This window comes from Gallinula chloropus (assembly GCF_964237585.1).
Source record: "Gallinula chloropus genome assembly, chromosome: 12".
NCBI classification, from domain to species: domain Eukaryota; kingdom Metazoa; phylum Chordata; class Aves; order Gruiformes; family Rallidae; genus Gallinula; species Gallinula chloropus.
The window spans coordinates 11236512-11258259 of record NC_140097.1 but is presented as its reverse complement, the minus strand read 5'-3'; the positions used below and the strand labels follow the sequence as shown (position 1 = coordinate 11258259).

At 34.4% G+C, this 21748-nt stretch overlaps 1 protein-coding gene across 1 annotated transcript in view; it reads left to right on the top strand.

Annotated features, from left to right (window-relative positions):
* Positions 1-21748, top strand: part of ERC2 (ELKS/RAB6-interacting/CAST family member 2) — a gene marked incomplete at both ends in the record, with an annotated part of 332401 nt that overhangs the window by 143738 nt on the left and 166915 nt on the right. The window contains 4 exons of the mRNA XM_084269469.1: positions 12238-12375; positions 17232-17372; positions 17904-18044; positions 21380-21415. Coding sequence (XP_084125595.1) covers positions 12238-12375; positions 17232-17372; positions 17904-18044; positions 21380-21415 — 456 coding nt within the window. The remainder of the gene's footprint in view (positions 1-12237; positions 12376-17231; positions 17373-17903; positions 18045-21379; positions 21416-21748) is intronic.

The window sequence follows — 21748 nt, the reverse complement described above, 5'->3', positions numbered from 1 at the left end:
GTAGCAGAACAGAAGGTATCTTAGATGGCCTTTGTTTCTTCCCACCTGCAAACCCATGCTTGATTTCAGAAATCCCATTGTCAGAACAATGATGTAAATGTGAGTTAGACACAAAAAAAAAGAGAGACCTGCCAGGGATAGGTATCTGGCTGAAACTAATAGAGTTTAGGATTTTATTCTAATACTCTGAAGCTATAAATATCACAAAAGAGGAGAAATTATTTTGGACAGTGTAAAACACAGATAGTGAGTAGTGTGAAATCAGATTGACAAGGAGATCTGTGAAGTGATTGGATAGTCTACAAACGGCAAAGGAAATTCAATTACAGTGCCAGGTGTAACATAGGCACGGTCTTGGAAAGGACTCCTGGAAAGGCGTGTCATAGTGCATTCCACTGCCCATAAGCAGGATTTGAAAGGGATTCACACAGTAAATGAAAATATTACATTTTCTCTGGGGATTAAACCAGACTTCCAGCCTCTCTACACCCGAACCTTCTCACTCTTTTTACTTTGAAATGAGTAGACCTTGTAAGATTTCTGCCTATTATTCAGAAATCTAGATGAAGGCTCTTTTCTATAATGAAAAAGAAATAATTTTTCTGGATGCCTCTCTGTTTTTCTGTCATAGTAATTTTCCTAAGTATGTAAAATCATAACTCAGAATAAGTTATGATAAATCATTCCTGCTATTGTTTTTCTAAACTCATTTTAGTCTTTTACTGATGGAGATTGTTTCTAGTTTACTGCCTTGTATTCATAGTTGAGTGCTTCTCATTAATTTATCAGGACTGTATTGCTCTTTAATAACTACATTGAATTTAATAACATACTGTAAAGTGAAATAATTTTATTTTAAATGAAGTAATGGGCTTTTTAGCTTCTTTTTGTGATACCCAAACCTAAACCAGTTTTCAGAATGGATTGATCATCTATTTTAAACCTGATGTTATTTTTCTGTCTATGTATGTTTCCCTTCATATATAGTATTTCAAAAGCATAAACATACACATGTGTGCTGGGGTTTTTTAGGTTTGGTCTGTGTTACCCCCCAGACCCCTCCCTGTTTCCCCACATTTTGATTTCTGTGTTCATTGATCTGAAAGACTTCCCGTACTAATAATTGGCTTGCTCTTGAAGTGCCTATTTCTTACTCTATTTGCTTTGTAGCTTCCCTTTTCCATACCCTCTGTTCCCCAACACTCGTCTATACAATTTATCCACTTCCTCTGCCTTCCCACCATCTATTAATTTTTTGGGACCTGCTGCAATTTCTTATTCTGGGCAGAGGCCTTCCCAATTCTTACAGACATAACAGGAATGACAAGATACAAACAGTTAATCTTAAATGCTTTGTATTAGAAGTATAAATATACCAGAACAGCTTTTTTCCTACATGTGAGTTTACATTAGAGTGTATATACTCCTCTGGTTTGCCTACTACATAGTGTAACAGTTTTCCATGCAAAAACTTCCTGAAAAAAAATCTTGCATAAGCTAACGTATCCGACATCTCCTATTTTATATGCACCTATACAGACTAATACAAAACTGGCCATGAGTAATAAATTGTCAGATGTCTTCAAATCCCTAAAATGTAGGATTGATCAGAAAGGTATGATTTTACATGGTTAGCTTGGAGAAGTAATACAGGTCATATTTTCAGGTGCTGTCAATGTGCAATTGGGCTAGACTTCAAAAAAAGTTCAGCAATCTGTCATTACCCTGTAACATGTAAAACATTGTGAGATGTAGAAATTCATACCCAAACAACACAGCTTGAAAATCTGGCCCCAACTATATACAGATGGTTGTTATAAGAAGCATTAGCTTGTTAGAATGAATGTCCACCTCTTCATGTGTCATAACTGGAATTATGTGTTAGTCCATTTTGTATTATTATGTTTACTATCTGGAAAATGCCTATTGCATTATGAATTATATCACAATAAATACATGTAATGAGACCAAAAACTTTTCAATGGATGTCTGACAGGACTGTGAGTCCTGCTTAGAAGAGTCCAAGAATCAAGCTGTTTTGTTCTGAGAATTTATTGGTCCCTGAAGAGAAGGAGACAGAGACTGAGTATTTCCAGATACACAAGTGGATATTATCAGCCCAGGCTTCTTTTGGCTAGCTTCCTGGTGAAGGTTAATTTTAGCATTAAGTTCCAGCTCTTTCTCAGCTGGAGTCTGGCAACAGAAGCCAAGCGTTCAGTCCAGGAGCTCCTTTCTGTGTGACAGCCTTCTCCTCTCTTGGCTCAGTTTGCCCACTGACCTGCTTTTATAGCCCTGTAAAAGTATCAGCTGACTTGAGGGCAGATCCCTTCCCTAAGCAGCCCGAGGAAAAGTTTCTTCTCTTCTCTGTATGAAAACTCAGCTCACACATCTTTTTTCTTAATGCTTGTTGATTCCTCTGAATCCTTCCTGTACCTGTACATTGGAATCCTGTCTTATGGAAGGAATCTAGACTTGCAGTAAGTAAAAATGAGAGAAATATTTCCTGCAGTGATTGTGCAATAAACTGAACATGCTCGATTTGGATGAAGAAGAAAAGATATCTATCGCTTTGGATCCCTGATTTTAGTTGTATTTGCCTCTATATGTTGATGCAATAAGATGCTCTCGGTTTCCACGTGTTAGATATACATAATGAGATGATAGGCTGATGTTTCTAATGATAGAACAAAGATTTTTTTACTGACATGTAAGAGTGAGTTTGCAGATACTGACTAGAGAGTATGACCGCATATTTCCAGTAAATGAGATAGATTTTATCTTAGTGACCAACAGTTGATAAGTTCTTTTTCTTATTTATATGGGTTTTTTTTTTCCCTCTTCTGAATTAAGTGGCACATATATTTTCTTCTTTAGGTAAATTTCCAATCCTATTGCAATTTTTTAGACACTCCTATGATACTTTATGCTTCTGTACCATTGTCCCTAATATTTTACAAATACTCAGTTGATACTCCATGTGTTGAACATGTTCGTACATAACATATAATGAATGACATGGGAAGTACTTACACCTTATGTGAATAGACCTCTTGATTCTACCACTGATTTACTTGCTTTCCTCAGCCTATTTTAGGAAGGTTTAATTACTGTGTAACATCTGTTCAGAATTTTGATATGAATGTAAATTTCATGTCTTCATTAATCTTATCCTTTTTGTTCTTTCCAGCTTTACAACCATACTGTGGTGTATGTGTTGAGTGGACTATCAAATGGATGGGTAGACAGAGTGAACATATGGGACTAAACTGTTTAGGAACAAGCATGTCTTCCAGACCTTAAAACATCCCTGTATCCTTAATGACTTGCTCTTTAGGACAGAGATTAGTTGTAAGCGAACCTGACAAAGCACTTGAATTAAGTTAAAAGGGAGAATATAAACATCAGGGGAATCAACTTTTGAAAGGGTAGATAAGGGCAGGACAAGGAGGAATGGATTAAAGCTAAAGGAGGGAAAGTTTAGATTAGATTTTAGGGGGAAGTTCCTTACAGAGTGGTGAGGGGCTGGAACTGGCTGCCCAGAGAGGTGGTGGGTGCCCCAGCCGGGTTGTTCAAGGTTGTTCAAGGCCAGGTTGGATGGGGCTGTGGGCAACCTTGTGTAGATCCAGGTTGGTGGCCCTGCCTGCGGCAGGGGGTTGGAACTCTGTGATCCTTGGGGTCCCTTCCAACCCAGGCCATTCTATGATTCTATTTAAAGCAATTATTAGTCCCATTCAGGTGACAGAACCATTACAGCTATGTGTTTCTCTGACAGCTTAGAGGGGTTCCAGGGCTGAAATTTTGCTTGTAGAGCTTCTATGGAAACTGGGCCTCAGGTATTGCAAATCCGTGAAGACCTTATTTCTTTTCATGTTACACTACTTGTGGAGTATGTGGAGAATTTTCAAAACAGCTCATTAAGTTATCCACTAATGGGAAAAGGGAACGTAAGAAATGCATTTCCCTATTATTTTATGGAATTCTGAATAAGTATTTGAAGTGAAGTTCAACGTATTACTGAAATCATATTGTATTTCAGACACTGCAAAACCCCAAAAATATAAATAAAAGTATGAGGAATTTTGTTTTCCCTTTTCAGAATAACAGTTAAGTACTGGTACCAATTCTCAACATTTAACAGAATCATAGGTTGGAAAAGACCCTTAAGATTGAGCCCAACTGTTAAACCTAGGTATAAAAATTGTATATGAAATTTTCAGCTGAATTTGTTTATTTAAAATGAAAGCAAAGCAAATCAAGACTCAAAGCTGCACTGAAAAATATCTCAACGCTTCTCTAATGGCTTTGAAAATACCTCAAACATTGCAGTTTGAGAGAAAAAGTTTTGGAAGGTATTTACACAGAACTTGCTGCCTTTACTAATAATTCAAACAGGGTGTATAACGTCTGTAAGCCAAGGAAATGCCCTGTCCTAGTTATTCTCCTCTCTCCTGGAGGCCTTGGTGGTGTTAGGGAATTCAGCATGAAGCAGGAATTTGTAGAGTTCTGGTGACAGAACTGGGAGTTTATGGGTGATATAGCCACTTCTGGTGCTGCCATTTTTTTGTTTCTGTCTTTGTGGTTGTTTGTTAGACATGCATGTATTCATTCAATATTTTTTTCTGGGTAGTCTTTTATTGAGTGTCTCTTGTTTAGTGATGATAATAATTTTTTTCAGTAAAGGCATTTGATGACATAGTGGTGGAAGTAGCTGAAATATTTGACAATATTTTCAAAAACTTGTGTGCTGAAGTTGTTCTGTTTGAATTGTAGGTTTTGGGTTTTTTTCATACAAGAAAAAGAGTGTATATCTTGAAGTAGAATGACATGTAACCCTAAGAAAACTTGATTACACCATTTCTTGTATTTTTCTAAGAAATGTTTTTTGACCCAATTATTAGGTATGTAGTGTTGATCCTTCTGATCAACTGAAATGACAAATGCTGTCTACTTCTTTTTTTTGTGTTTGCTGCCACCAACGTTTGTTGCATATTCCTAGCTTTTATACCTCTCCCTTTCTGTCTCCTGTTCTTCATTTTATTCCTTGAAAATTCCCATCTCCAGATGTCAGCATAAGTGGAAACTCTTATTATTGTTTGGAATTTTCTTTGTGTTTGTTTGCTACTGGAGCTTTAGTGTTCAGTAGTAAGATACTAATTTTCTCATCCAAAGAACTGTTTTCTGTGTTTTAGTCTTTGGTTGCATATTTGTTTTATTTTTCTACTCATTCTTTTAGAGGTGTGATGTCATCTTTACAGCATTCATGTCCACTTTCTCTCTAATGGTAGTATCTTCAGATTTTTTTTTTCCCTTACTCAATTGCAGAGGGATTTAGCCATACACACTGCATAACTTAATACATTTGAACACTGTGTGCAGTTGATAATCTGTCTCCTGTCCCGTTGACACTGTTAATTTTACACATACAGCTTTGTTAAGTTGTTGCTTGTGAATAAACAAGAAGTAATTGTCCTCTCTTTTCTGCACTATTTAATACCAGGTGTAAACATATAATACGCATCTCTGTTACCTTGGATAGTCCTTGAATACAAGTTGTAACAAGCATGAAACAAGCACACTGTTCTGCAGCTCAGAATTTCAGCTGAATTCACAGTGCTCAATTTTTAAAAAGAAGTTATTCTAGCCACAGAGCAAGGCAAAGATCAAATTCTCATGTAGTCTTTCACAACTGTCTTTACAGAGTCTTGCCTAACAAAATTACTTAATATGTCCTTAGTATGTCATCCCAAGACTTGACACTTGTTCTTTATGAAATGGTATGTTTGGCTTACTTAACGTGTCAGTGCTTATTACAAGGGACAGCATCAATCCGTAGGGTATAGTTTCCCCACAGATTCTTGTTGTCAGTGTTAATACTGAACAATAGTAGCATTTCAAAGTGTAGAGAAAGGTATGAATTACGTGATTGGCTTCTGCTGTGTTATTGGAGCTAGTTTATACAGAATTGTTTTTAAATAACATTATATTGCACTTATGAAATAAATGACATAACATTACCCAACAAAATGTGATGAAAAATAGAGATTGATTTAACAAAGAACAAAATTAATGTCACAAATGCTTCAATTTGATTTGTGAAATGATGTAGTATTTTATATTGTAGTATTTTATATTGTACTATTTATGTGAAGACACCAATTAGAATTTGAAACCTTTTTAAAGACCGTATAAATTAACATCCTTCTGGCTCAAAGAGCTTGCTCCTTTATTAGACAAATTCACAGAGATATATTAGTAACTTCAAATGAAGCAAAAGGGAAGATTATTCTTTTATATTGGGTAAATTTGGCATAACCAGTTGGTTCTTAATATTGTAATTGTAGTGTGTGTTAAAAAAATAGAAGAAGTCATCTTTGGTGGTATAAGAATAATGAACAACTATAACACTGTGGTTTGAAAATTTACTTTTAATCTGATCAACTGTGTAAACCTAATGGCAAAACTTTGATGAGCTTGAAGCAGAAAATATGATGTATAGAAATGCCAGAACTTTGGAAGGAAACAATGTAAGTGTACATCAGGGAAAATATTGTTACCCTTTTTACCTTTTTTTTTTCAAATTATGATTTTACACCCTTGGGTTTTAATCTTGTCAAGTAGAGCAAAATTCTGAAGGATTATTTTCTTTCCTGCTTGGATTATGCGACTGGAAGGTAGCAATAGGGTAATTACTAGCTCATGCCACTTGTCTATTGCTCTTGTCATCAGGTTAATGTGAAGGCTGATGTCTGAAGCACTGTTTGCTTCGTTAGCTCCTTTGTGACAGTCACTGTGCAGCTGCACTTTGCTACTTTGAACTCTAGTCCTGAAGGAAGTTTGAAGTAAAACCTATTCAGACAGATTAGTCGTCTTTTGTGTAAACTTTACAGACCCATTGGTTTGTAGACTGCTTTCTCCTCAGGCACACACCGTATCCCTGGTTGGAAATGTTGTTTTATAACCTAAAGGGTTATGTAAGATTTATGGACCACTTAGCAAGTACCTTTACCACATGTGATTTAGTAATCCACTGTCACAGTGAGAATGTAGGATTGAGCTGGTCCTATGTTTTGGGCTATCTAAAATCTCTTCTGTTTAAGAAAGACTTGTGGGGCAAAATAACAAAAGAATGTAAAGCTTAGATACTATTGAACCTTGAGGTGTGGTGTAATCTGAAGTACATATAATGTTGCTGTATTACTCTAGTTTGGAAGGTAGTAATAGGAAGGCACTCTGGAAATATTTTAAATTGAAAACATATTGGGCTATAGGCCAATATGGGTAAGAAATTTTATTGAGAAATAATTAAAGAGTTTTGGTATCTGTTGGAACTGCTTATTAACTCCAAGAGTATTTGATCACGTAATGGTAAGATTAGCAAATTGGGGTTATCAGTTAACACAGTTACCTTGGTAAAGTAAAAATTAGTGCAAATCTTATTCTTCAATATTGGCATGAACTTCAATAAGTATATCTAGTTGCAAGCAACAAACTCCCATTTTATAACATTTTAAAGAGTTTTATACTATATTTTAAATATAAAAATATATTTTAAGTTTTAGAATATAAATATATGAGTATTTTGACTTCTGAGAAAATATTCCTAATTAGTGCTTGTCTGTCTACCTACTTACAAGGAAGAAAACCAAAGTGAAAGCTAGTGGTACTGGATGATGAAGCACTCTTGAGGCTAGTGCCTTTCAAAACAAAAGGCAATTCTTCAATGAATTTAGACTGTTGAACCAGAAACTACCCTTCAATGAATTCATTTGGTTAATTGCAATCCTGTTTAAAGTGAAAAATCTATTTGGGTCATATCATGAATGTTAGCAGAAAGCTGTGGAGCCACAGCTTCTCCTCCTCGTCCCATAGGCTGAAATTCAAATAGCTGCTAAAGCTTGTTAATTTTAAAATACTTTGACTTCATGTTTGATAACTGTACATAATGTGATAAAAGTTTCTGGCTAAGTATTTATAGTGCTTTTCAAAGCTATACCTGTATGTTGAGCTTTCAGATAGTAATACAGTCATGGTAGGGATAATTATTCAGTAAAAACTGTAGACTATGTATGCACACGCACCAACAAACAGAAATGTTAGGACATCTGTAGATACATCTATTTTACTGACTGACTACCAGAGATGGTTTCATGTCCTGCTGTTTTTGGAGAGGTTTCTGAGAGGGACCATACCAGACAGAACACTTATTGTGAGTTTTACTAATGAAAATAAATTGTGTGTGAGTAGACATTTAGAGTATCTTCATTTGAACTATACCTAGCTATATTTTTCTATTTAGATTAATAGTTATGAATTTTTGTCTTTTGTTATCTGTACTCATGAGGCACCAGCTAAAGTCTGTGTATGAATGCTAAGGTTTAAAGTAGTCATAGTTAATACTCATGTTGGATGAATGCTCTTGTTTATTAAATGCCTTTTTCTCATAACTCCTTTAACTGTTTAAGGTAACATGTAACAGTACTTGGGAAATTGTTCAGTAGAACTAGTTTTCTTAGAACAGTACGATGTAAAAAAAAAAAAAAAAAGATAATGGAAATTATATATTGAAACCCACTTCTATTTCCTCCCCTGTTTGGATTTTAAATTTAAAATAAACTAATTTTATATTTGTGATCTAATTACTGAGATGATCTGTTTTAATATGAAACAAATCTCAGAAGTCCACTTAGAGAAATTTAGAATAGAGCAAAATTAATTTTAGGATTAAAAAATCTAGTGTTAGAAAATACTTGTCTGAGTTATTTAAAACTCAAATACAGAATGGAGAAGAAAATATATGCAGCTAAGTTAAAGTATATGGCTTTCAGTATGGCCTAGGAAGTCTGATAAATTGTCTCCTATGCTGTCTTGAACTGTCTTATACCGTAATGCTTATCTCTAATGACACATTGTTATAGCATGGAACATTTTCTTTTATAATATAATTTTCTTGAAAATTCCGTAGTACAGTACCTTAATTTTGGTAATGAAAGTAATTTTCTTTTGAGAACTTGGGTTACTGTAGAATTTTCAAGCCTGACTGTGGGTGAGCTTTAATCCCTTAGGTATTTAAGAAGCATTCCTGAGACTGTCACCAAAAAGTGACAAGATTAGCACTTGCAGTTTATTGACAGGATGCCTCATAGAGAAGACATTTATCTCTAAGGGTATTGTTTTTTTTTAAAAAGGAATAAAATCTGTCTTAAGCTCTGGGGCTATAGTTGCTTTCTGAAATACAGAAAGAATGGACCAGTTTCTTTTCATATAACTTATGGCACAGATACAGAGCAATTTACAGAGGTAAGAATTACATGTTGACAAAACTACATAGTAACAAATTTCCAATTGGATAAAAATATAAGTGCTTGAAGATTAAGAAAGTCTTAATGGTCCCTGTCATAAATTGAATTCAGGCACACTCAAAACAAAGTCATTATTCAGCAATAAAATTGTATCCTTACATACAGGTCTGTACTCATATATATGTTGGAGAATGACAAGAGGTTACCAGAGGGTTTGTTGTTCTTTCTGGGTTTTGAAAAAAATGGGAAGAACTAAATCATATCTTGTGTTCCAAGATTTTAGCATGTGAGACTGCTCAATCTCTTTGTCTCTTGTAATCTTTTTGAGAGAACTCTGTGATTAACTGGCCATAAAATCTTCTCTGCATTAGCAGCTCTTCACTAATCCAGTGCCCATCCCAACAAACAAACACTGATTCTACTTTCACATACCCCAGTGTGGTCCTGTTCCCATCAAAGTATTTCCTTCAGATTTATATAGCACAAATAGAAGAATAATCAGATCCTTTCCTTTTATTTTATCTATGGGCTATGTAGTGAATGACTTATTTTGAAGCAGTTGTGATTCAATGGGGATGTTTTTAATTTGCTGCCTGTTCTCTTTACCTCTGAGGAAAGAATTTTGTAAATGCTGAATAATTTTAGAACATGTTTTCTTGGTTAAGGGTTGGATCATATTTTAAATTAGTTTTAAGAGGAAGGAAATCGTGTAAATGCTGTGGAATTCAGATAAGCACTGTGCATAGGAAATAAGTACTTTAATTTAGGGTGCCTAGAATTGGTAGGTCAAGCTGATGATAATAAAGGACCAGATCTTAACTTTGTTTCAAAGAACATGTAATCAATATTCACTCTCCTGTTTTATTTCCTTTTTGCTTGAGAACTTCTTCTGGTGAAGCTGAAATGTGCAATTACTTAAGTATTCCACAGGGTGTCATGAGGTAGTTGTTGAATCATTAATTCTTGGATGAAAGCAAAGAAAGAAATATAGTGTGCAGTCCTGTGAATGCCAGTTAATGTAATTTTAGATGTGACTAATACACATGCCATAAAATAAAAAGTTCTTAACTCATTAACACATGTATCCTATTTCTGTATCTGTATAAAATATACACACGAAGAAAAATATTACGAGAGGTCATTTGCACGAGTGAACTACTCTGTCAGATCTTCCAAAAAAACCTTTTTATATATGCCTGGGTATTTTATTGGTTAGAGACAAGTGGAATTTTGGCCAGTAGCCGTAATCTGACATACCAAACTAATGCATACAAAAAAGGAAAAAATACCCAAAACAGTAATTGTATTTGCCCTACTGTTATAAAAACTGCTAATTCTCCTCCAAATTTAAAGTTTTGTTTTCTTTTCATTTTTATCTAAGTAATTTTAAAATTTAAATTAATTGAAACTTTATACAGTGTGTGCACTGATTTGTTATAGATATCTGTGATGCCAAAATTTAACTTCAGGCTTTTTTTTCTTGCACATGTATAATGTAGTAGTAGGATACCAAAGTATCCTCTAAATTAAAGTGTATTTGATTCTGGTGATGCATTTTTCCATACAGAGACCAAATTTTTATTGACATGACTGTTAACTTCTGGGGAGCTGTGCACACACTGAATTTACCTTTAGGTTTGTTAAAGAATATTTAAGTACAGTTCGACAGTAATTATGAAGGATCCTGCTTCTGTTAAATACTGTATGGCTTTAAATAGAAATGACATTGGCCGTGAGAAAAATACATTCCTTTATAAAATGAACAGCAAAACTTCATTCCTTTCAGTAGCAACAGAACCTGATCCAGAGTGTGAAATCACTAATGAAAGTAAGGATTTGAATCTCTGTTTACAGCAATAATTTGTCTACTTTTAACAGCATATTTTCACCCAATTTTAAATAAATGATTTAGGCATATTTTGTTGTATTATATGAGAATAATGGACTAGTTAAATTTCTTGTTACTATATACTTGTGCTAAGTGTTCTGGAACAATTTTTGGGTCTATGCTAGTGGTGTAATATTGAGTGGCACTGGGAGCATAGGATGAAGGAGGCTAATTCTTCTGACAGACAATGACTCAAGTTTTACACGTATGATATACCGCCTCTGCAGAAGGTTGCAGTGCCTTACAGCCATAGAAAGTGCAGCTATTCAGATTTGCTTCCACAATCCACATGGTAATTTTTGATGCAAAACCTTTCTGGCTTAACCCCCATAAACTGTGACAGCTTTAACAAACCAGTGTGTTTATAGGTACCTTAGCAGTATATTTAAATACTTGCTGGAGTAAGAACTAGACCTGTTTGAAGTAGCTTTAATGACCAAAGTAGACCTTAAATCTTCATGGGGATTAAAAAAAAAAAAAAGGAAATGGTGGCCTTTGGGTTGTTTGGGGTTTTTCTTTTGTTTGTTTTTTTGTTTCTATTTGGCTTTTTGAAATATAAACATCTTGATCTCTGTCCAGGTGAGTTTCCTTTACAGCAGGGCATCATGGAAGAATAGGTTTATACATAGGTACGTTGTTGTCTGTCTTCTTCCTCAGTTTAAGGTGCAATGAACTCGCTTTGTCTCTGCCTTTCTTTATCCTCCTTATTGAAACTAGAATAATCTGAATGGGTAATTCCACACATGCTTTGAATTTCTCAGGTGATGCAGTGTCTTAAACTAAAGCGATTAATATCAGAAAATATTTAAATAGCAAGATACCTGATTGCACTGAGAGTTTTCTTATAACGTATTAGAAAATGACACTTTTTAGCAAAGTAAAACAAAATAGAAAGGACAGAAGTTAACTCTTGATGTTGTATCATGGCAGTTTACTGCGGCACATGTATCATTTAGATGATATGTATATTTTCGATTGATTCAGCACCCAAGTCCCTCTTTGAATGTTAAGACAAAGTTGATGAATATTCTCATCTGTTTTTATTTTCAGATTGAAAATCTACAGGAGCAACTTAGGGACAAAGACAAACAGCTAACTAATCTAAAAGACAGAGTGAAGTCTTTACAGACTGATTCTAGTAACACAGACACTGCACTAGCAACCTTAGAAGAAGCTCTGTCAGAAAAGGTAATGTTTTCTCTTCGAACAGCATTACATGCTGCTCTTGTGAGTGTGGAGTGTGTCTAGAGTGTGACTTTTCAAGTTGGTCTGGCACCTGTACCAAAGCCTGTGGGCCTCGTCGGGAAAGGAGGAAGCTCTGAGGATGAGCAAGGAGTGATTCCTGGCTGATGAATACTCTAAATACTCTATTATTTTCAGACATAAAAAGTGTAAAATTTTATTAAAATTGGTATGCATGACTTCTGAATATCATAGAGGATTTGTCCCAGGGTTTGTTTAAAAACAGCTATAGAATTTCTTTGTGTATATGATAACTTGAAATGGGACAAGACTAGAGACCCTGAGGGTATGGAAATTTTGTGTCAAGCTTAATTTGATTGTTGTAATAAAGGCTCAAAGTCTGATAGATGATGCTAGGTTTAGTGTTTTGGAAAAGTTAGATAAACTTAGATCCTTCTCTGAAATGTATTTTTGCAATTCAGGTCTACTTCATTTGGAGTTGCATGGATGTATATGAACAGACATTTAAAATAAAAAGTCAGTGTGATTAGTGGTTTTTCCCAGTGGAATTAATTAGATCTCACGTGGGCTCCTTCAGGTTGAATTCTGCGTGAAGTAGTCACTTTGCTTCCACATAGTCAGCTGAGGACAGCACCTTTCCTGCATTGTCTGCATGCTGCTCCAAGGCGCATAAGGAATAAGTACTATGGGATGTTTTCCCCTGCCACAGAGATGTCTGGCTTTGTGCAGCTGATGAAGGCAGTGGTATCTTTTGTACGCCAATGCTTTTGAGAAGTGACATGAAGCTGAGTTGTGTCATGGTGTCTGGCGACTGTTTCAATCACATATGGAGAGATTGTTACTTGCAAAAGTTAGGTGGCAGGATATAGAGAGAGGAACTCTGGATGTAGATGATATGCTTATTGTTCTATATTACTTCAGAAATACTACATTGTAAAGCTGATGAAAAGATACACAGAATCATGAAATACTAGCCTTCTTTTACAGAGGAGCTGTCTAACTGTGTCAGTTATTTTAATATGCCCAAATCATTATGTAAATTAGTGTCTGTGTTAGAATAGGAACATATGTCTTGAGTTTTGAGTGGTATTTTTGGGGTTTTTTTGAAATGATGTTTTTTTTTCCTGTGACAATTTTCCTGTATTTTGAGATCTGAAAGGTTATTTAAATTATTAATTCCTTCGTATTTGTCCCTTTTCTGAAAGGACACATAACAGTATATTTCCTACACAGTTACTGAGTGATTTACAGTGCCTGTCAGTCTAGGTATAATGAGAAAATTTAAGTGATGATAAACTTTAGAATATCTATTCTAAAAGGCTTAAAATATTGCCCCGTCTTTTAAGTTCATTGGCTAAAATTGCTTATGAAAGAACCGTGTTAAAAAACCTCATGATGCTGATGGATTTCATTTTTTTTTTTTTAATGTGTGACCAGTCATTCTGTGGTACTGGGGAACTTTTTTACAGTTGTGGAATGATTAGTGTATTAGATAAAAGAAAAAAAGAGGAGAAAAGCAACAGTGCAGAGTAGAACTAATAAGAGTTCTTGAGAACTAGAGTATTTGATCTTGGAGCATTAGACATAATAAGGAGGAGGTTTCCAAGGTAAAAGCATCTCTCTTTATGACTTTTATTGTTTATATTGTCTAATTTAATACCCTGAGATTAGGCAAATTTAATATTTTTTAGAATTTCAACTAAAGAGTACTCTGAGACATCATGAGAATCCTTTTCAAATAGATATTTATTTTATATCAATTTAGTTAACCACAATAAAATAGAGTTTAATTGCTTTTCATGGTTTCTGTGGGAAGAAAAATATACTAAAACATCATCATATGGTAAAAATGAATTATAAAACTATTTTTAAAGTCCAAAACTCAAATGTTTGAACAGTTTTTCCCCTGCATTTTTCTTGAAGATACTCAGCTTGAGATTTGCTCTCTGAATTAGAAAATAAGGCTCCTTAACGAAAAATAGATTTTTCCAAGTATCTGTCTCTGATTTTATTTTCCTTTCATATTGTGATTAGGTAACTTGGTTAACACTAACTGAGGAATTATTGTAGACAATAGAAGACTGGTTCAAAATTTACTAAAACAGAATCTTTTTAATCTTTCTATTTTTTCAGCAATATTGGTGTTGTAATTTGTTCTCTTGACAGGAATCAGAAACAAATTAGCACAACTTTAGTCATTTTTGAGTGTATTTAAGAACTCGAACTGACAAAGGTACTCAGTCAGTTCCTTACCCCTAGGTTTAGAGCCTCTCCTAAAACCTGAAAATTCTTAAGAGCTCTAAAGGTTACATTGCAATAAGCAAAAAGTAAGTTCACTCTAATTAAAAAAAAACAACATAAATTTGAAAATCAGAATATGCAAAACTGCTATCAGCTTCCTTGATGTTTTAACAAGAAACTTTTCAAAGAGTATCTCAGCTCTTGGACTGGCCCAAAGCAGCTCAAGAGGTTGCTTTCATGAAGCTGATATTTATAAAGTTGGTCCTACTGTAGCAGCATACAGCAGATAAGCAATTGAGTATGTCTGATAATAGAGCTATATGCTGCGGCAATTCAGTTCCTGCTTCTGTGATAAAGTGCAAATAGATTAGACCTGTGAGGTCCTAGATTAGTGCATAAGGAAAGCTTGCCAATACAAATAAGACTGAAACAAGAACACATTGTTGGGATTTCTGCAAGTTAGCTGTTAATCAGGTAAAACATGGTATATTAGGGCCTTTTAACACATTTTTGACATTTAGCCTTATGCAGCTGACAGATAAATTAGTCTTCTTTTGTGATTGACTGTGAGAAAATTTATACTGTTCCATTAATGAGATGAAATAGTGTTATGTTTAATTTGTTATAGAAGGAAAAAATCATTAAAGCAAATAAATCTTCAAGAAGGAATTGGTATAAAACTAAGTCTGAATATAACTAGGTGAACTTTGAATGGTTATTAAATTGTTCTGCTTAGTGGAGTATTAGAAAGGGAATGAATTGTGAAAATGGAGGGAGAATGGCTGAAAAAGAGTGTTCAAGATACAGAATCTAGAAAATGTCTTTACCTATTCCACAGACCCAATGAGACTGGAAAAGACCTCTGGAGGATTAGTCCAACCAGCTGCTCAGGATCATTTGCAGCTGCGGTTTGATTAATTTCCAAGGTTGGAGACTGCTGGGATGAAAATCACAGCCTTGAGTTTAAAGCTCTTCTGTATGCATTTAAGTGCTCACAGTTGGCTTTTGGCAAAATATGCACAGAAGCAATATTTAGAAGTTCCTTTAGGACTTGGGGGAACATCATACCCATCGTACAGAGAATATGAAGGAGGGACAGGACTGTGTGCACAGTACATGCTTTCTGAAAGAGCTGTTACTACTTAAGCTATCTTTGATAATTAAATTTTTTCTTTTATCATAATGATGAAATGATGAATATGTATATTACAAATCATAATGGGATGTACAGCTGCTGAGATGTTGCTTGTATTATAATGCTTGTTGAGATAAAATAATCACTGCTGAGAGTATATTGAAATAGTCACTAGAGGTAAACCTTATCTATTTGTAGCATACATATATCTTTCTATATGTGTCCAGAGTGTGTTTGTGTATATATGGCAGTGTAAGGACTGATGGCCAGAGGGAATTAGCGCAAGATTTTTCACTCTTTTTATAATATTAGGCTTTGATCAGTCCTGCTCAGTTCTATGAAATAGAATTTAAATATTGATTCAACTCTTTAACTCCTCCTTGGAGATTTCAAGCAAAACTACAAAAGGACTTGAATAGGATCTGTGAGCATGCTGATGGTTCTACCTCAGCCACATCACTGGCAGTGTAAGAACTTCAGTCAGGATGTAGTTTTGCCACGTGTTGGTTTAACTTTCCTAAATGATGTTGCTTCCACTGCCTCCTTGACTACTGCTTCCAAAATTATACAGTAGTTCCCGTGATAATTGGCTTAAATTGACCTATTCTGAATTCAAATGCAATTCAAGTGGTTATTTTATTTTACCCTGAATACTGCTCTCTGATTAGTATTTGCACCCTTCAAGCTTTGTTACAATGTGATTTTAAAGAATATAATCAAAGCTTAACAAAATGATACTACTGCTGCTGCTTTTTCATTTCACACTTTGAATTCTGCACCAATCCTTGACCGGTGATTTTTAGCAATCCTTATAATAGGAACTGTAAGTCAGCAAAATATTTTAAAAAGTGGTTGAGTTCAAATGTTTGTAGAGTTACTGTTTGATTAAACGGAGAAATCAGATGATGATCTGAAGATATCATCAGTTCTATCAGGGTACTTTTTTTATGTCTAGACAACCTTTGTTTTTTGTCCTCCCAGAACACAATACATGTAAATGGTAAGTTACTGATAGTCATTGATTTCTAATGAGGTTTGAAACCTTTAAAACTTTTTGCAAGTACTATACAGAAAACTAGCATTGGACAAAATAGCCAGACAAAAACCCACAACCAAATTCAAGCCGATTAAACTAGTCTTGGTCTCTCTGTTTTGAACATCAAGATTTCAATCACTTACAAATACAGGAAATACATTACTGAGATGAGTAATTTTCCACATCTATCTCAAAACTAAAAATATCTTTATCACTGTAGATATTTAGTGAAGTTTCTCTTCTGTGTTACTCTTACCAAGTATTTAAAACCTTGATTTGATGCTTTTGAAATCATGGGAAACTTGCATTGACTTTAATACCATTACCTCAATCATCCTGTACTTCTGAAGGTTCATTTTTTTCCAAGTGAACTGACTTTTCTTAAAATGATTCACAACTTTTCCATTTTGATATTCTTTCCCTTGCTAGGAAAGAATAATAGAGCGCTTGAAGGAGCAGAGGGAGCGAGATGACAGAGAAAGACTTGAAGAAATCGAATCTTATAAGAAAGAAAACAAAGACCTGAAGGAGAAAGTTAATGCTTTACAAGCTGAACTGACAGAAAAAGAGGTCAGTCTTTTCAGTAAAATCTATCTTGTTCTAACTGTAATTATGATGAAAGTAAGTGCGTTAGGATTACACTTGAATTGTTTTAAGTAATTCTGCCACTTCAGTGGTCAGCTTCTGAACTGCTATTTTCTTAAGCGTTCTTCATAGTCTTCACTTTTCCACATGAAATATTGGTTCAGTTGTGCCATAGTTGTGTGTCATTATCTCTATTTTTTCCTTTACACAAAGTTCCAGTGGCCTTAAATATTCCATTGTTGCTCCTGTTTTCGTTTGTCAGTTAGAGCAATAGACTTCAAAGTAACTGTACCTCCAGAATACGTCAACTCACCTATTATGAATGTTTCTATGTTTCACTGCATGCCGGCTCCTGTGGTTCCAATTGGTTGTATTCTCAAAATGGTGTCTTTTGCTATCAATGCAACTCTTTTTGGGGATGGGGAGGGGGAGCAGGATCCAAGTGATTACTAAGTTGGCAATAAGTTAGTGTCCTGGTGACTAGGAATTAACTTTTTACTCTTGGTCATTTTCCAGTCTAGTTTAATCGATCTCAAAGAACATGCATCTTCATTGGCATCAGCAGGGCTGAAAAGAGACTCCAAACTTAAGTCTTTAGAAATAGCCATAGAACAAAAGAAAGAAGAGTGTAGTAAGTTGGAAGCACAGTTGAAAAAGGTAAGTTCCATCTTGAAACAAATGACAACAATCAGAAAAAGAAAAATCAACATACTAACCCCCATCATTTTGAAAAGATGAGCTTATTTACTCTTCTGGAGTAAATCTAAAATCTACACATCTTATGCTGTTTGCTGATGCTTGCATCAAATACTGCTAAATTTTTCTTAAAAAGACTTGCACTGAAGCCTGTAATGAGTCTCAGAAATTATCTTCAGTTGCCTAAATGAGGGAATTTGGAGAAGCTGCTACAAATAGCTGGGAGCAGGAGATTTGAGGGAAAGTAGAAGGGCAGAAAGAAATTATCAAACCAGCAATTTGTATGTATACAAATTTATACTGCTGTTAGAAGTAGATTAAAATGTTTGTAGTGTGGTAAAAAATTAAAAGTCTGTCCAAGAAATGTTGTACTTCCTAATTAAAAAAAAAAAATCTGCTTCCAAAAAGGAAACTCCAGCTAGGTTTTATTTTGGCATTTTTTACTTTGTTGGTGGACATGTGTTTGTGATAATTAAGCAAAATAATGCATAGATTATCTCAGCTAGCAATTCAGTATTTCTGTTCAGCAAGTAGTGGAGGCAAGCATTTAAAGGAAAACATACAAGTCCTCTATTTTATAATATGGTTTTATTTAAATTGATGCATAAAAATAGCTTTTGCTTAAATAATTTGCAAGTTTGTTGATGCCTTTTCTATCATATGTTGTTTGACTTTTTTCTGTGTCATTTGGTAATGTCTGCTCTCATTGTTTGAACACCAGTCTCATGATAGGTTTAAGGCATCATGTTTGCCTTCTACAACTCATGACTAAGTGTATGTCAAACATTTTTTTTATATTGATATCTAATGTTTCATTTTCTAGAAAAGAATATTTATTTGTTATGTGAATGTTGTCGCTCTTAGGATAATATTCTGACACTCTTTTTACCCAGGTTGAGTAGTATCCTGCTCTGTGTTTAAGCAGTGAATACCTGTGAAGAAGGTATTGCAAATTATAAAGGATACCAAAGTGTAAACCTTATACTTCTATTATTTTTTAATTCAGAAAGAATCTGTGCAATTAGGTGCCCGTGTTAGATATTTCATTGTCTAGAGGAAGGAAGGGACGCTTTTTCAGTAAACATATACAAAAGCTTTAAATCTTTGTAATTTTATAAATGCTATTGATGTAAAAATTAAAATAGCCAATGCAGGTATTTCTCAGGAAGCACTTTATTTTGTTTTCTTTTGTGACAAAATGTGTGTGATTACTTTGAAATTCACTACAAAACATGCTTCATTACAATCTGCAATATCTTACTTGCATTTTTTAAAAGGGTTTAAAAAAGACCCTAAAAGCACAGATTGCTTAAAAATAATCCTCTAGAAGGGCTTGAAATCCTAAGTCGATCTTTTATGATGGTACATATAAACACATCATACAGTCATGGAAAAATAAGCACTTATAACAGTCAGAGAGTGTCTGGGACGTCTTTCTTATAAAAAGGGAGTATGTTCTCTGTGTATAAATACAAAGGATTATTAAATGAAAGCTGAAAACATAATACCTTTATTATATCATAAATACAGCATAAAGCCCCAATGGAAATTCACCCAACATTTGTAGGAGACCAGGTATTTCCACAATAAACTGTTGCTACAGCCCTCTTTGTGGGCATGTTTAATCGAACAGAAACAGTGACTGTTAATGACAGTAGACTCCAAACAGTAATTTTAAATTCACGTTTTCTCTAATAAAATACCTTATGTTCAAACCTGTAAATATCCTGTGTTAAAAGTAATTGGTCCCCAGAAATCTATCTTTGCAATGTTTTCACTTCTTAGGAAGCTAACTGAAACAGAAACCTGGGTTATTCTTGTGCATGTCTGTGTTAGAGTAGGAGGGAACATCAACACAGTTTGGAGTAAATGAACCTGCATGGCTCACAAGGGCTCTTACGTACGAGCAGTAAGCGCTTTGGAAGTTGTAAGGAATGGGCAGAGTTTATTTCTTTCAAAAGTGACTCCAAAAGGCTGTTTTTTATTTTGAGAAATTTGGATGCAACTTACACTTTACTCTTTTAATGTTTCAACAAATTTTACTACTAAATACAGAGATAGTATTTTGTGCACGTTTGCTAGGAGTTAGTTTTCTGTGAACACTAATTATAGTTAGTAGTATGCCAGAAAGAAAACATGTGCAAAAGGCAAGTCCAAACCAAGCTTGTAAATTAAAAAAAAATGAATAAATTATTTTAAAATTTTCTTTTCCCTTGTTTCCTCCCCTTCCTGTTATCGGAGAGCGTAAGATTAGTTTATTTATGCTGAGGATGGTTTCGATTGGGTCTGATTTAGATCCAGCTATTTTTCCACATTACATAACCAGAAGGTTTGCATTTCAGCAGTAGAAGACATGCTGATTCTAAACCCACTGTTTTAATTTTATAGTGGAGAAAAATTTAAAAATGTAATAAATATTTCTAAAGAGCAATTATTCATGTGACTGTGCTATACTTTGGTACACAAAATAGTGTTTAAACCATAGATAGGCTTGTTAAACCTTTTTGTGACAAAGCTTATGGATTGAAATTCATAAAATTAAAAAAAAATAAATTCTTAAAGGCCAGAAGAATGTTTAATTCTTTTTTGCCAAAATTCCACATGCTTTTTTGTTGACTTACTTTGTATTGCTACTAGTGAAAGAACAGCAGGAATTACCCAATAGGTAGCTAAGTGTTTATATATATATATATATGTATGTGTATATATATAATCTTATTATCCACTCTAGAATTTCCTCCTTTTGTTGTTTTTCATTATCTAAATTTACTTGCTTACTGACATATTTGCAGTTGCTAAAGTACTTTTTGCCAAGCTGTACTTTTCGAAAGTCATTCTGCATAGAAAATTCAGTCTCGTGTTAAACAAAAGGAAAGTAATAAATTTAATGATACAATTTAATTAATCTTTTATTATTACCATCTTTGAAGCTTTGGTGATAAATTGCAGCCTCAGCCAAAAGCACTTTTCATGATTCATTGCTTGGGACCAGCACTTAATGTATCATCAAAAGTGGACACCTTTCTTTATTTCATGGGTTATTTAACTTGAGAAAGGGAAAGTAACACAAACCTTAAATTTTTTACTCCAGCTATTCTTTTTTAGGAGCCAAAGTCAACATTTATGCTTCCTCAGTGCCTGTCACTTTCACCAAGGAGTGTTTAGAATCTTGAATTTCTACTTTTTTATGACAAGTTCTGTGCAAATGCACTGGTTTTGTTGAGCTAATGCTGTTTTCCTGGATCTTTCCTTCTTTTCCTGTCTGTGCTTCACTCCCTTCCAACTTTGCAATGTAGCAAGCTGAACAGTTGTTCAATCAGATGTACAATCCAGTAAGTTCTTTTTTAAAATGCCCGCTGTAACATATGAAAGCATGAGGATCTGTTACTTTACTGTGTTGTGCTCTTCTTCTGTGGAGCTTTGCAGATTACTTCTGGTGCTCACTATGCTATATTCATTGTATCCAAATAAATGAACTTTGTGGACTTCAAGGCCATTTGAAGAATATGAAATGTATTAAATAGGTACATACAGTATTTCTGAGGAAAAAACCCCCGCATCCTAGCCTTTAGGTCCTCAACTTCACCATTAGAAAAAGCATGCAGGTGATTTTTTAATTTTTTTTTTTGCTTTGCTTTGCTTTGCTTTTTTAATTCCTCCTCCTG